The 15,995-nt window shown below is 39.8% G+C and overlaps 1 protein-coding gene across 6 annotated transcripts in view; it reads left to right on the top strand.

Moving 5' to 3' along the window:
* APP (amyloid beta precursor protein) overlaps positions 1-15,995 on the top strand; it is a 256,472-nt gene that overhangs the window by 104,970 nt on the left and 135,507 nt on the right. For all 6 annotated transcript variants that reach the window (XM_036072762.2, XM_036072763.2, XM_036072764.2 and 3 more), the window contains exons 4-5: positions 18-130; positions 2,034-2,227. In XM_036072762.2, the coding sequence (XP_035928655.1) occupies positions 18-130; positions 2,034-2,227 (307 nt within the window). The remainder of the gene's footprint in view (positions 1-17; positions 131-2,033; positions 2,228-15,995) is intronic.

Genomic DNA, 15,995 nt, shown 5'->3' on the forward strand with positions numbered 1-15,995 from the left:
TTTTCCCTTTCTTGCAGTTGGCGAGTTTGTAAGTGACGCCCTCCTTGTTCCCGACAAGTGCAAATTCCTACATCAGGAGAGGATGGATGTGTGTGAAACCCACCTTCACTGGCACACCGTCGCCAAAGAGGTACCAGCTCACGCGTTCTTCCCCCTTCTAAAGTGAAGATTTCCTTGGGACATGGGTCACGCCATCTTAGAAGATATTTTCAGGCCGTAGCTGTGTTGAGGAATAAGTTATATTTCTTACTTAAAAAAGAAACTTCCCATGAGTAATTTTTAAGAATCAGAAACAGATTTAGTTAGATTTATTATGTGTCTGTGCCTAATGTGCTTTATAAACTAGACACTATAATCTTATACTTGCCATAAACCTTAAAATGTACCTTTGTTCCCCAAATTATTTTTTATTTACCTCTTGTTTTCTTTTGTCGTGTACCAAGTTTTTGTAATTTGACCTTTTCTCCTGTCATCTGTTGGGGAATGCAGTGGTAGAACAGGAAGTTAGAAACTGTTGGTATTGGACAAGCTACGTTCAGTTCTACCGCAGCGTTCCGCAGTCCATCTAAATGGATACACCATCCAATTCTGTGTTCACCGCGCCATGCCGCCACCTTCGTTTTCCCATAGTGGTTGAATCTTTGTGGCACCCGTCCTAACCTTTGTTGACCCCTGCTTTTGTCAAAAGTGGATAAATAACATAAAACAATTAGCATAAAATGTAACTTACTGTCATCTTCAAAACCGCTTTGTCCCTTTGATATATTGTGAAATTTTTCTACTAAGTGTATATTATTTTTGTGGAAGATCGGTCTCCTAGAATGAGGCTCCTTTGCCTAGCTCAGTGGTTCTCAGATGGGGTCAGTTTTGTTCCCTCATCCCTCCTCAGGTGTGTGAGCCAGCGTCTGGAGACAGTTTTGGTTGTCACAGTTGGAGGGGGTGGTGTTACTGGCATTTGAGGGCCAGAGGTCAGAGGTTCTACTAAACGTTCCTCAGTGAACAGGACAGCCTCGCCTCTGTCTTTCTTACAAGAGTTATCTGACCCAAAAGATCAGTAGTACTGAGGGTGAGAAACCCTGGTCCAGCCCCGATAGCTTTGAAGTTGTTAGGCAAAAAACACCCCTTGAGAATTAGCATTAATTTTGCCTTCTATAAAATAGTATGTTCCAATTTACTGTAAAACAAAATTTTCTTTATAGAAAAATGTGTTTTGGAGGTTTAAGAGCTTTTTGGATCTTAAGAAAGCAAACCAGGTAATTTGAAGTTCGGTTACCCATCTGATAACTTCATTTTCATTTGTTCTTGAGTTTAAAAAAAAATTTTTTTTGTCACTAAGAAACAAAAATGACTTTAATTCCTATGAGGTCAAACTACACTCTGTAATATTTTCATTGTTTATCCATATGTGTTGAATTATTAATATTTCCTCCATCACCAGTGGATGCCTTCAAAGCTTTATGTTAATCTCGATTTGTGCAAATTTAGCAAATCCCAGGAAAGCAAAAAGATGTTGGTGGAGAAATCTCTAATTTAGACTCTTAAGTTTTGATTCATAGCAGAGGATAATTTCTTTTCTTCCCAGGATTGTTAATTCTGGAAGTGAGCCAAGAGAGTCTGAATTTCTAGAATAAGATATGTCCACATGAGAGAAACTTCCATGTATAGTGGAGGTGGAAGTGAGCTGGGGATGTACATGGATCCATCATGTCTACCGGATGCACTAATGATACCACAGAGCATTGGTTCTCTGATATCCATTCACACTGCAGGCTTCTTCCATATCCTCTTTCCTAAAGAGTTTCCATTCCGGTTGTTTTTACTAATTTCTGTAGTATAACAACATGTCTCTATAGTTAAAAAATAAGGGTACCAAAGTAGTCTGTGCTAAAGAAACTTGTAAATCCACTCAGAACAGCAAATGGCCCTTTCCATTGTGAAACTGGTTCTTGATATATTGGGTCTCTGTGTTGAAGATTATACTTGGGATTTTCTTACCCTACCCGCCCTCACTGTGTTCTCCTTACCTTCTGTAGACCTGTAGTGAGAAGAGTACCAATTTGCACGACTATGGCATGTTGCTGCCTTGTGGAATTGACAAGTTCCGAGGGGTAGAATTTGTATGCTGCCCGCTGGCTGAGGAAAGCGACAGCATTGACTCAGCGGACGCAGAGGAGGACGACTCGGATGTCTGGTGGGGTGGAGCAGATGCGGACTACGCGGATGGGAGGTAAGGCGGCCTTTGTGTTTTCCCTTTCGTGCAGTTGGCGAGTTTGTAAGTGACGCCCTCCTTGTTCCCAACAAGTACAAATTCTCGTAGATGCCAGAACATCTCGTAGATGCCAGGACATCTAGTATATAGTTTTGTTCCTTCTACAGAGGTGTCTTTCCATTTCTTACTAAAAGGATCTCTGCCCACTCCTGTCAAGAGTTTGCTTTTATGAGGGAAAAAAAAATCTAACCATGAACTCCTGTTATGGTTACGGCCAGCTGTGTAATTTTAATCTAATTGATCAACCATCACTGAGTTAATTTTAAATATTTTATTTTCATCTCCAAAGTTGGGATCAAAATTCCACTGATAGTGTAAGATGTAGTTCTGTAGAGAATTGAAATCTGAGTGAGTGACTGGACTTCTGTTTTGGTCTATAATTTAGAAATTTCTCTTAAACAAGATTTTGGGATTATTTCATCAGTCAGTGAAATCTGAAATTTTTGTTAAGAAAGGTTGGTTTTGGCTTTTTTGTTTGTCTTTGTGGGTTTTTTGGCCTTTAATCATCTCTGCCTTTGTGAATGAAGTCAAGAGGCATTCATAAGTGTTTGCTTAAAATTCGTTAACCATCTCTGGTTTCATGATAGTTCAGAATTATATTTTCACCTCTTTTTCTTTGGGATCTTAATCCTATAACTTGTAGATTATTTTTTTTTATTAAAAGCAAACATCTATATTCAAGCCATAAAATTAAAAAACTAGAATTTGGGGGTTAGAAAAACCATCTGGTTCCATCTTCAGTTTCATGCTCTGTCATCCCCCAGTGGTGATGATGATGATCTCACTTCTGCTTTTCCTCCAGGATCCCTTCAAATGTTTCCTGGTGTCACAGATTTTCCAAAAGAACATTAAGTATGCATTGTTAAGACTTATGGTTATTACTATAAAGTTTTCTGACTTACAGAGTCAGTTATTTTTTTATAATGTATTTTATAGAATTTTCAAAAATAATTTTACAAAACAACTACATTTTACAAATATATATTGTATATTTTACAAATATATATTCTTTTTTTTAAAAGATTTATTTATTTATTTGAGAGAGAGGGAGTTGGGGCGGGAGGGGCGGAGGGAGAGAGAGAGAGAATCTCAAGTAGACTCCCTGAGATCATGACCTGAGCTGAAACCAAGAGTCACACGTTTAACCGATTGAGCCACCCAGGCACCCCCCCCTAATTTGCTGTTTCTTATCAGTTAATAATGTCAGGCTTCTCTCTGGTGGCTATTGTCCAGTTTTACCATAACTTTTTTGTTAGTTAAGCTCTTTTGTGTTCCCTCTTTGCTAGATTTAGAAAAATTGTATTCAGTGTAGCAGGACATAAAGCTAAACAAATAAGTGAATTACGAAGAACAAGAGAAGAAATAAGGGGAAAGTGAACTGTATGCTTCACAGTATTTCTCTCCATAAAAGTTGAAAGTTCGGTGGAGAGCAGGTTTTGCCAGTGGGAAGGCATCTGAGCTTTTTTCCATGGGATTGATTGATCGTGTTCTGGGCCGTGGCTGGTCCCTCACCTGTATTCCATGAGCCAGGTGTAGAAATGTCCATTGGTTTGGGTTTAATTGCTGCTTTGTCTAAATGTTGGAGAATTGCCTAGTTCTTATGGCGTTTATGATAGTTTTTGCATATTTTTTCCTCCGTCATATCTAGATTTAAAAGTTTCAGAATAAGTTCTTGAAAAAATTCTTGTCATCAGGGCTCTTACTACATTATGGCAGTGCAACCAGTATTAAAAAGGGAATTTAAAGTTGGCCAACCATTTTCTTTGGTCATAGTCTGTTAGATACCTGCTCATTTCCCATCATTGCGTTGACTCTGTACTTAATAAACAACTCAGATCATGGTGAGTAAACCAAGAGAGCTCCATGACTGCTGTTAAAATTAGACTTAGCTGTGTACTTATGACCCTGTCTCAAGGTTGGTGACCCACCGTTTGTGGCCATTCATATAGCAGGGACCGTTAAAATTAAGAATGGGTATTTTTACTGTATCCTGAGAGTGTTGGGCTTTTGCCAGGCCTTCTTTCTTTCCCAGTTAACACATTTTTTAATGTCTTATAAAACCTACGTTTTTAAGAGAAGATTTATTTATTTATTTGAGAGAGAGCAGTTGCATACACAAGTGGGAGGAGGGGCAGAGGGAGAGGGAGAGAATCTTCAAGCAGACTTCCCCCGCCCCCCGCCCCCGTGCATGGAGCTCGATCCCACAACCCTGAGATCATGACCTGAGCAGAAAACAGGTCAGATGCTCAACCCTCTGAGCCACTCAGGTGCCCCCCCCACCATCCTCTTTTTCTTTTCTTCTCTTCTCTCTCTCTTTTTTTTTTTTTTTTTGACTGGGAGGGAGGGTCCTTTCTAACCTGGATAGACCCAGTGGATAACCATTTTTACATATTCATTTGAATATCCTAGACTTGTTGATACCCTTCACATTTTCTCACCATATTTTTGTCAATCTTTTGTATTTGGGAAAAAGTAATTTCTCCTTTTAATTGCTTCTGAGTTTTGTAAGGTTGATGTATCATGTACATAACCCTATCAGTTAATTACATTCTTATTCATGCTGTAACATCAGCTGGGATCTTCATGTTAGTAGATTTGCCGAATTATCACGATTTGTTGACCTATCACTTTCCACATAGCAGCTGATCCAAGCCACCTTCATTCTCCTTGGTTTCTAAAAGCATCAGTCTCCTTCATGCTCCACAGATAACCCCTTCACAGTCCTTTGTCATAAATTGCTACATCATGGTACCTGGGAGTTAGTAGGTGCTCGTACGTGTTTGTTGAGTAAATTAACAAATTTTCTCTACTTCAACATCCCTCTGTACCTTCTTCCATTTCTTTGTTTCCCATTTTGCCTGTTATAATTATGTTCTATCTGAATACCACTTGATTACCTTCACTCCCTTTCTTGGATTTTTAAAAAAAAATTTATTCAGTACTTTTTTTTAAAAAAGTAGTTTTAGGTTTACAGCAAAATTGAGCAGAAGGTACAGAGAGCTCCCATCATCCCCTCCCTGCTCCCACATGCGTAGCCTCCCCCAATATCAGCGGCTCCTACCAGAGCGGAACATTTGTTAAGGCTGACACATTATCATCCCAAATCCCTACTTTACAGTTAGGGCTCAGCTCACTCTTGGTCTTGTACATTCTATGGGTTAGGACAAATGCATAATGACGTGTATCTATGATTATGGTATCATACAGGGTATTTTCACTAAAAATCCTTTATGCTCCACCTGTTCATCCCTTCCCCCCCCCCCCCAGCCCTGGCAACCACTGATTTTTATTGATTGTATTCATAGTTTTACTTTTCCTAGAATGTCAAATAGTTGGAATCCTACAGTATGTAGGCTTTTTCAGGTGAGGTTCTTTCACTTAGTAATACACATTTAAGTTTCCTTCATGTCTTTTCATGGCTTATAGCCTGTTTCTTTTTAGTGCTCAGTAATAGTCCATTGTCTGGATGTGTAGTTTGTTTATCAGTTCTCGTCCTAAAGGACAGCGTGCTTCCTTCCAGGTTTGGGCAGTGTGAATAAAGCTGCTGTAAACATCCAAGTGCAGGCTTTTGTGTGAACCTATGTTTTTTGCTCCTTTGGGTAAATACCAAGGAGCCCAAGTGCTGGATTGTATAGTAAGAGTATATTTAGGGTTTTTTTGTTGTTATTATTGTTGTTGTTTTTAAGGATTTTTTTTTTGAGAGAGAGAGAGAGCAAGTACACGAGTTGGGGCAGGGAGAGGGAGAGAGCATCTTTTTTTTTTTTTTAAAGATTTTTTATTTATTCATTTGAGAGAGTGAGAGAGACAGAGCACAAGCCAGGGGAGAGGCAGAGGGAGAGGGAGAAGCAGACTCCCCACTGAGCTGGGAGCCCAATGCGGGACTCAGTCCCAGGACCTGGAGATCATGACCTGAGCCAAAGGCAGATGCTCAACCATCTGAGCCACCCAGGCGTCCCAAGAGAGAGTATCTTAAGCAGGATCTACGCTCAGCACAGAGTCTGGCTCGGGGCTCCATCTCACGACCCCGAGATCATGATCTGAGCCAAAGTCAAGAATCGGATGCTCAATCAACTGAGCCACCCAGGCGCCCCAGAGGATGTTCAGTTTTGTACAAAACTGGCAAACTGCCTTCCAAAGTGGCCGTACTAGTTTGCATTCCCACCAGCAGTGAGTGACAGTCATTCCTCACCAGCACTTGGTGTCATCAGTGTTCTGGATTTGGGCCATTCTAGTAGGTGTGTAGTGGTATCTCTTTGTTTTAATTTGCATTTCCCCTTTGACATATGATGTGGAGCATCTCTTCATATGCTTGTATGCCATTCACCTCTCCATTCTGTTATTTTCGGTCTCCTTTATTCTTTGCTCCTTCACCTCTACCTACAGAGGAGTGTTGTTTGTTCCATGCAGTTCAGAGGGTCGTTTACCTGCTACAACACTTAACTCCTCTGATTACTCCTTCCTGCATCAATGCCTCGCTTCTTCCTCTTACCCTCCTGCTTTTTTTTCTTACAGGACTCATCATACCTTGACTTCTCTTCTCATTACTTGGCGTTTATTCTACCTGACCCACAAATCTCTTCACTGTCTTCCCAGATAATTCCTCCACGCCTTAGTCACAATCCTATTTTGCATTTCTGATCCTATTGACCCTTGGTAGGAAATCGTTGATGCGTCCTGCAGCCTGCAGTGAAGTTAAAATTCCCTTGCAGGCCATCCAGAACTCATTACTTGGCCCCAGCCTGTGTTCAGCTCTGTGCACGGGCCTCACCTTGTCTCCTGATACCCCATACCCTCGGCCTTTTCTTTGGGCTGTTGTTCCCACCTTTGTGCCCCTTCTCAAAATGCATTTCCTTTGTCATCAGATGGTGTTAATCTACCACAAAGCTGCTTGTAAGTTCTAAAGTGCTACCTCTTATCATGACCTGTAAAATCCTGTGTATTTTTAACATTCACCCAAAAAGATACCTCCTTTACAAGTCTTCTCTGATTATCCCTTGAAATACTTGGCTTCGCTGTCCTACCCTTGCTTTGTATTATTTTATTTATGTTGACTTTTCTCCCAATTAATTGTAGTTATTTCTCTTTTTATCTGACAGAAGCCAAACTACAGTTTATGTACCAAAAATGTCTTACACACTGGTCTTTGAGAAATATTAGCCAAATTCAATTATTTATTTAAAAAAATTTTTTCATAGCTTTTGGTAAGGACTTCATGGTCCATAAGTAGATGTATAGAACCTCTCTTGTGTTTTAGCTCAGATGTTTCCTATAGAAATACAATGTGAGCCACATAATGCATGTTTATACTATTTTTTAAGTTTATTTATTTATAATCTCTACGACCCAATGTGGGGCTTGAACTCACAACCCTGAGATCAAGAGTCGCATGCCCCACTGACTGAGCCAGCCAGATGCCCCCGTTTATACTTTTTTTTTTTTTTAAGATTTGATTTATTTGACAGAGAGACAGCGAGAGAGGGAACACAAGCAGGGGGAGTGGGAAAGGGAGAAGCAGGCTTCCCGTGGAGCAGGGAGTCCGATGCAGGGTTCGATCCCAGGACTCTGGGATCTTGACCTGAGCCGAAGGCAGATGCTTAACGACAGAGCCACCCAGGCGCCCCCCGTTTATACTTTCTAATAGCCACTTTTAAAATAGCAAGAAGAAGCCAGGGAATCAATTTTAATAACATTTTATTTAATCCCATATATTCAGAATACTGTCACTTCAACCTGTAAACAATATGGAAAGGTTATTAATGAGATATTTTGCATTATTTTTTTGTTTCTTTCACACAAGGTCTTTTCAATTTAGCACGTGTTTTTTACGTACAGCCTCTCTCGTTCTGATTCCAAGTGCTCCAAAGTCCCACGTGGCTGGTGACCACTGAGGACATCGTAGCCCCAGATCCTTCAAATTTCTAATCACCCTTGATTTTCCATTAAGACAATGGTTTTTATAGATAGCCCAGTGATATATTCTAAGATTGAACTCTTAAATTTTTTATTACTTTTGTAACTCTCCCATGTTTTTAAAATGCCAAAGAATTGTTTTGAACTTCCTATAATTAGGATATCTGGTCCTTGTAGCACTTCATTGTTCAGTGTTCTCTGCTAGCCCTGCAGGCATGTATGCCTACTCTCAGTGGGCGAAGCGGGCCGGCGAAGAAAGAGCTATTGTATCACCTACCTGCAAACTGGGCTCCTTCCAACTGGCACTTCCTCGTTCCGGGAGCTAGCCCTCCTTGTGACACTTGAAATGCAGAGTCAGAACAGGAATTGAACCCATCTTACTTAACACATCCTCGGGGGGGGGGGGGGGAGGACACCGTATGACAGTTCTTGAAGAGGAGAAAATGAAGCCTCACTCTGATCTTCCCAGAAACAAGATGTGATCCACAGTTTAATACACTTTTGTTGATTGGTAGTTAATGAGATTTGTTTTGGGTAGGAGGTGAGTGTGTTCCTGTTGCTAATGCGGCATTTAGGAAAACATGCTTTGTGGGATGAGCTCTGTTTTATGACCTTCTTGAAAAAGAGGTAAGTCTTTCAAGAGACTGAATGTGGATAGATCAGTTATTGTTCGCAAGTCCTTTTGTAAATTACCTCAGTATTTATTTCCCCAGTGTTACAGTGATTAAGTTCTCAGACCACCTCAAAATACCTATTTAAGGGATCAGTAATGTAGCTTGCTTATTTTAATAGTGTACAGATTCCAGTCATCACGGGTAAGGATTTTTCTATGGGAAAATTCATTAGGAGACTAATGTATGCAGTCAGGCCTTGGGAGTGCAGTTCTGGGGGGCCAGTTTGCTCCCACCTGGAACTGTAGAATCTACCTGAAGAATCATATCATCCACAGGGCTTGTTGAATTTGTACAGCAAATAACATAAGGGAAGACCCTCTCATTCTTTTATAATAGCACTTTTCCTCTCGGGAGTCAGTCCTCACGGTTTTTTTCCCCCCACAAAACAGAACCTGAGGTGACATAGTTTCTTGTTTTCAGGGTTGCAAACGTTGGTGAGACTGTAATGAGAGGTAACCTAATGTGTCTTCTTAGATAATGAGTTTTTTTTTTCTTTTTAATTAAAAAAAAGAAAAAGCCACTTAACTCAGATGCAGATGACTGATTGCTTTTCCCTGCATCTCACCATGCCCTTCTCTGAGCTGTGTTTTGTTGCTCGGGAGAGTTTTCTTTGGCTGATGAAGATTTCCTCAACTGTGTATGTGCATGTGTGCACACGTGCGCATATGTTTGTGTACACACATGTGTGCACACCTGGGAACATACCAGACCTTACAGTGCTACGTGAGCCCGGTCAGCTGAATCACTCCTGCCTGCCTTGCCCTGCACTTTACCCTAAAAGCCAGCCCAGGGGCGCCTGGGTGGCTCTGGCAAGTAAGCGTTCTAACTCTTGATTTCGGGTCCTGAGACTGAGCCTCCTGCCCGTGCTGCTGAGCGCGGAGCCTGCTACGATTTTCTCTCTTCCTCGCCCTCTGCCCCTCCCCTCCTCAGAAAAAAAGCCAGCCCAGCACCACTGACTTATCTGGGTACTGAGGACCCTTTATATTATTATAATTTCTTATAGTCTAAATTATTTTACAAAAGGAAGAATAAAGGAATAGTGAAAAAGAACTTCATTTGGAAAATTTTAATAAGAATTAATGTCAATATTTTAATTTGAATTAAAATTTAAATGTAGTAAATGCAGATTTTAATTCCATCTTCTCCTGATTTTGAAGGTAGAGATTTCTGAAATGGACAGTATTCTTTGAATGCAACTAGCTGTTAACCAATCACCTGCTGTGCATGAACCTGGAATATATTCATCTTATAAATACCGACTGCAGATTTAAAATACATCTCTATTAGGTTATAGCCTATTGTACTTCTTGGTTTTTTTTCTTGCATTTTCACTTGATGATTGTAAAAATCAATACTTTTAAAACTTGGAGAGCTCATAATTTTGTCAGAGAGAGCCACTTTCTGTCCATAATTATAAAGTATTTCTAAGTTTGGTCTTACAAACACCCATTAGAATCATCAGTCTTTTTGTTTGTTTGTTTTTTGTTTGTTTTCTTTCCATTTCTACCCTGGTTCTTTACCTCTTATAGAAGGCGCTCCTGCCTTTGGTATTTTCTACCGCCAAACTGTATCCAGAAAATTTTGTGGCCTAAACATGATACCATTTATTGCAAGCATAAAAGAGGAGAAAATACTGTCACAGATCTCCTTAGCAACAACAGTGAACAGTGTCATCCTTCCCGTTAAATGACAATGTGTATGAGAATGCTTTCCTTTTTTTTCTTACAATTCTGACATTGCTCACTTTTCAGTTCTTGGGCCTGTGAAAATCCATCTAGGATATCGTCATCTGAAGACTCATGGTCTGAGGTCTTATTTCTGTGATCCGTTTCATTCATAGTCTGATTTGTTCAATATTTATGAAGTACCTCCTGCCACTTTTCTCCTGTTTGCTAATGTGGAAAATGAACATTTGTGATTTTCAGTTGTGTTCGATGGAAGTCTCCTGACTTCTTCCATACCTTCTGGAAAGGTGATGTAATACTTTGGGAACACGGGAATAAACCTGCGATGATTTCCCTGTTGCCTCATCCTTGTAGGCAGTTCCTCATCCTTTCATTTTCATATTATTTGGTCTTCTTCAGCATAGTTGGAAATAGTTAATGAATAATGGTGAAATAATTCTTGGGATGTTAAAAATAGGAAAGTGTTGCAAAAAATCTTTAGTATGTGAAAAGTTGCAGTGGACTGATAAAAGTAATTATAAGATAAAGTGAGCTTTATTCGATTTTTTAAAAATAAAACCTCTCTAAAAAGGGTAAAAGTCAGAAATACCGACCCTTACTAGAACGACTCAAAATAAAACTCAAAAGGTAAGATTATGTCTAGTGGACCCTGCTGGTATACTGAGGGTTAATAGCCTACTCTACTTACCAGGGGTTTACATTTGTTAGGAGACCTGTGTGACTTTACACGTTAAAACATTTGGCCTACTTTTCCGCAAACTGGGGGCTCAACAAATATTTGAGTTAAATTGAATTGGTGTTCACATCAAATACAGACAGACATAGTTGGTAACTCAGAGTTAAACTAATGGGGCTTTAAAACAAAACCACCAAGAAATAACATTCTAGATATACAATAATAAAGGGAAATTGCATCAGAAGTCTTTAACTATTTTTAAGCTAGAAATACTGGGAAAAAAAAAAAATGCTGGTACCTCCGGAATATTTATAAGTTTCTTAGCACCATTAGTATAGTTATTACTTGAATATCTTTTCATTGCTTCAAAAAATGAAATAAAATAGAATAAAATGAAACGAGATTGGAATTCCAAATGAAGGTAAGATTTCATCTCTCTCTGAGCTTTTGAATAAATGTCCACCCTTAGGGCAGCTTTCCTATTTGAACCAAGCAAGCATTTTTTTGTTCTTTGGTGTCAAATTGGAGCTCTTTACTAAAAAATAAAGATCAGCAGGCAACAATTTCAGAAGTACAAGTTCTAGATAGTCATAAGACTAGCTCAGTCCATTAGCTCTTGGCAAGCGCTGTGCGATTTTAAAAATGAATAAATAAATATCAGTTTAGAACAGTGGTTCTCAACTGGGGGTGATTTTGCTGCCCAAGGGACCTTTGGAATTGTTCACATTTAGAGTTGCCACAACGAGGGGGATGGGTGCTCCTGGCATTTGGTGGGTAGGGACCAGGGATACTGCTAAGCCTCCCACCACACAGGACGGCCCCACAACAAAGAAATGTCAATAGAGCCAAGGTTGAGAAACTGGTTTAGAGGTTTCTTCAGGACTGGAAAGCTTGGGAAATTATGCTTTAAAACCCCTGTGAATGTAAAATCCACATTTCTGTAGAAAGAAAAGCAGACATCCCAGGAGTCTTGAGTGCAGCTTTTGTGCTTGATGGAAATGCTTGAGATGAAAACAAACCTTCCAAACATCTGCATCCATAGCTTAAAAGACCATCATCAAAATGCATTCAAATACATGGGGCGCCTGGGTGGCTCAGATGGTTGGGTGTCTGCCTTCGGCTCCGGTCGTGATCCCAGGGTCCTGGGATCAAGCTCAGCATTGGGCTCCCTGCTCCACGGGAAGCCTGCTTCTCCCTCTCCTGCTCCCCCTGTTTGTGTTCTCTCTCTGGCTGTCTCTCTCTCTGTCAAATAAATAAAATCTTAAAAAAAAAAAAAAATGCACTCAAATACAATGGATGATTAAAGCTTCCTGTTTGTACCCATTTACTTCATTAATTCAAGTCATTATGTCAAATATTTTTCCTCTTATTAGTATCACTGCTCTCCATTTTGACTACAATAAATATCAGCATATTTTCTGGGATAAATTGATTTGGAAATACTCGATATATTTAGAGGCATGGGAGACTATCTCCAATGAAAATATTTTTCCATTACATGTATCATACTTTTTCAGAAGGTTTTGAGATAGGGAAATCACCTATAATTTGACCTCACTGTAAATTTTGTGTTCCTGTTTGTTTTTGTTCATATGGATATGTTTTTATTTAGTTGTGGCTAAAATATCAAATTTTTATTTGTAAATATTCTAATATTTAGAAAATACTTTTATAATCTTCATATCTATTCCTTCAAAGTTTGTGCATCCATGTGACCATTGTCAGACTTTTTTTTTTTTGAGAGAGAGAGAGAGAACATGAATAGGGCAGGGGCAGAGGGAGAGGGAGAGAGAGAATCCTAAGCAGACTCCCCCCCTGGAACATGGAGCCGTCCATGGGGCTCCATCTCACGACCCTGAGGATCATGACCTGAGCTGAAATCAGGAGTTATATGCTTAACCAACTGAGCCACCCAGGCGCCCCATCAGACTTTTTTTCTTTTTTTTTTTTTTTAATGTTACGGAGGCCACGCTTTTGAATTCCTTAATGAGCCTAGATTTCTTCCCATATTATATAGTAGTTGCTTGAAGGTGTATTTCCAAAAGTTGGATTACTGGATTAAGAGAGAAGAATGTTTTGACAATACTTAAAAGGTATCTCAATAATGTTTATGCCTATTTACAGTGAGGTATCAACAGCGAATGAATTTATCTTATCATTGCATATTCACCACTGTTGGATTCTTACTATTGTTAATAACATGGCCCCTGCCTCCTACCTCCAAACTTTCAGGGTCTTCTAGACTCAGTTTCATGAGGGTATGAACTAGGTTTAGGGCCTTCTTATACCTTAATCTATGCATGACTAGAATAATCGTAGTAGATGTTATCTATGTCTTGCTATGTGCAAACTACTGTCCTGAATACCTTGCAAATGTAACTCATTTAACGTTCGCAGCTCTTTAATGTCTATAGTTATTTGTTGAATGATTTAATCAGTTCTTTGGGGGGCTTTTCCAAAGTTAGGAATAGATCTGTGCTAAGGTATCTATAGTTGGAGATTGCAGTATTTTTTGTCTTGTGCCAAGCAAATAGTATAGGTATTCCCGATGTAAACTTCAGCAGAACCCTTTTGCAGATTCTTATTCCATTAATACTACATTAATGAAATACAATTAATAATCTGTACGTTTCTCATTCAATATATTTCTTCCATTCCACCTAAAGAGCACATGTAAATCATAACTTTAAAAAGTGATTAATTCATTCAGCTTTAATCATAAGAAGTTTCAGATCCTAAAAAGTTTCAAACCCATACATAATTTCCACTGAATGATTCATATACATTTGAGGGAAGTTATAAATCCTTGATTTTGACTGATATTATACCATGTGTTGATTTCATAAACAACAGCTTTTAATCTGCCCTAGTTATAAGCCTGAGATAGAATCTAAAGCTTTAGATTAGTTTAATACAGATGGGAAATAGGAAGGAAAATGTATGTTGTGACACACTCCTACAAAAAGACCAGAAACTGCAGAAGGCGAACTTAATCCACTTGAGAAACATCACTTTGACCTAAACTGAGCAAGCTCTTTCTTTTCAAGCTCTTGCCTTTTATTTATTTGTGTGGGAGTGGGGAGCCCAAGTTAATGGAGGGACAGAGGATTTATAGATCCTACTTCTACATGAGTAGAGGTCTGTTCAGTCTAATCCTCTTAAAAAGGAAAGAAAGGCTTCTTATTCAATATTTCTATGCAGAATGTTTCACAAAGATAACTTATTTTTGGTAGAGAATGGGTTTATGAACGTAGAGAAATATACATGAAAACTACATCTCCATTTGATCAACAACTGGGCCATCTTAACTTGGCTCTCATTTTTAGGTGAGCTGGTCATTGTATAGAGATAGAGATGGAGCTAATAATGCAGCCTGTAAGCCCATCATGTTAGCACTATTTGTGGAGGGGAAATGATAATCCAATAACCCCAACCCGAGGTAACATGTCAAAATATAAAATATGGGAATGCTGAGCTGACTCTGAATTGAGGACGGCCATGCCCTCGGCTTCATTTGAAGCTGTTGATGGAGCTCCAGCATAAAGCACAGGAATAAGATTTCACAGTGTCTTCCTCCACCTTTCCCGTAAGAACTTGTGGCACAGTAAATGCATCAACATAGCCCACACTCTTTGGAGCGTTCTTTGTACCCTACACATGAGCGCAGTTAGGAGATATTTTAAATCCATGACATGAACATGGGACTTACCTCTTCCAGAAAGATGGAAGGTGCTAATAATGCTGGGTGCTGCCCATTTCTGATCATTTCCCAGAAACTTGAGCAAAGACCCGCACCAGCAGCTGCCCAGCATGGGGGGGGGGGGGAAGCGTTCATGGCCACACCTGATCTCAGGCTGTTGTGAAAATGCATGTCTATTCATGGGTCAGTATACTTTTCTCTGTCTTTAAAATTGGTTTTGAGAAAGAATGGGAGAGGCTTTATTTGACTAAAGCTTATTTGGATCTCTGGAGTTAAAATTCTTGGAGTATATAATCTTTCAGCTGCTTTTCTGCCTTGAATCTTGAGAAAGTGGTCTTAAATGCTCAAGGGGGGTGGGGACAAACAGCTTTGGAGGAGAGTCACAAAGTGAATCATAGAAATGATAAATTACAACCTTAAATCTTTGTCAGTGTGTGAGTCAAGTGGAATGGATTTGATGAGCCAGTGTGTGGCTCTGAGACGTAACTGTCCCCGTGCTGGTTGGCAGCTTCTAGCACTGTTTGAGGCGGTGACTGCGTCACTGTGTCTTGCACTGAAATAAGGCAACTAATTTGAAAATGATGAATAGGAGAGGAGCAGAAGCTCGCCTTTTCTCTTAGGCAACTGGCCGCCAGCTCTGCGGTCTTATTAAAAATGCTGAGTTTCTGTATTTAATAAGCTTGGGTCCCATGTATATCAAGAAGGAAAACAAAACGCTTTAATAGTCTGAAGCAGAGTTCAGCCGTGGGGCCAAACCAGTGGGGTTTGTTCTGACTGGCAAGCAGGTGATGGCTGGAAAAGGAGATGTGAGATGCCTTTGAAGTGGTGCAGGGTTGGGTTGCTGCCATTGGAAAGTCACATCTGGCAGTGATCACCGTGCTCGCTGGGACCCACCGGCACAGAGCTGCCCCGGTAACCGGATACGGCTGAATGCAAAGTGCAAGGGAACCGTTCGTTTTGTAATAGTAACTTACAGAGTTGGATTTTTCACCGCTGAGGATCTTACACCGTGGAGGAAAGGAAGATCTTTTTATCCTCCTGATGTCTTCCATTGAACTGTTCAAATCTCCTGAATTACAAA

The sequence above is a fragment of the Halichoerus grypus genome, chromosome 1 (genome assembly GCF_964656455.1).
Source record: "Halichoerus grypus chromosome 1, mHalGry1.hap1.1, whole genome shotgun sequence".
In the NCBI taxonomy this organism is placed as follows: domain Eukaryota; kingdom Metazoa; phylum Chordata; class Mammalia; order Carnivora; family Phocidae; genus Halichoerus; species Halichoerus grypus.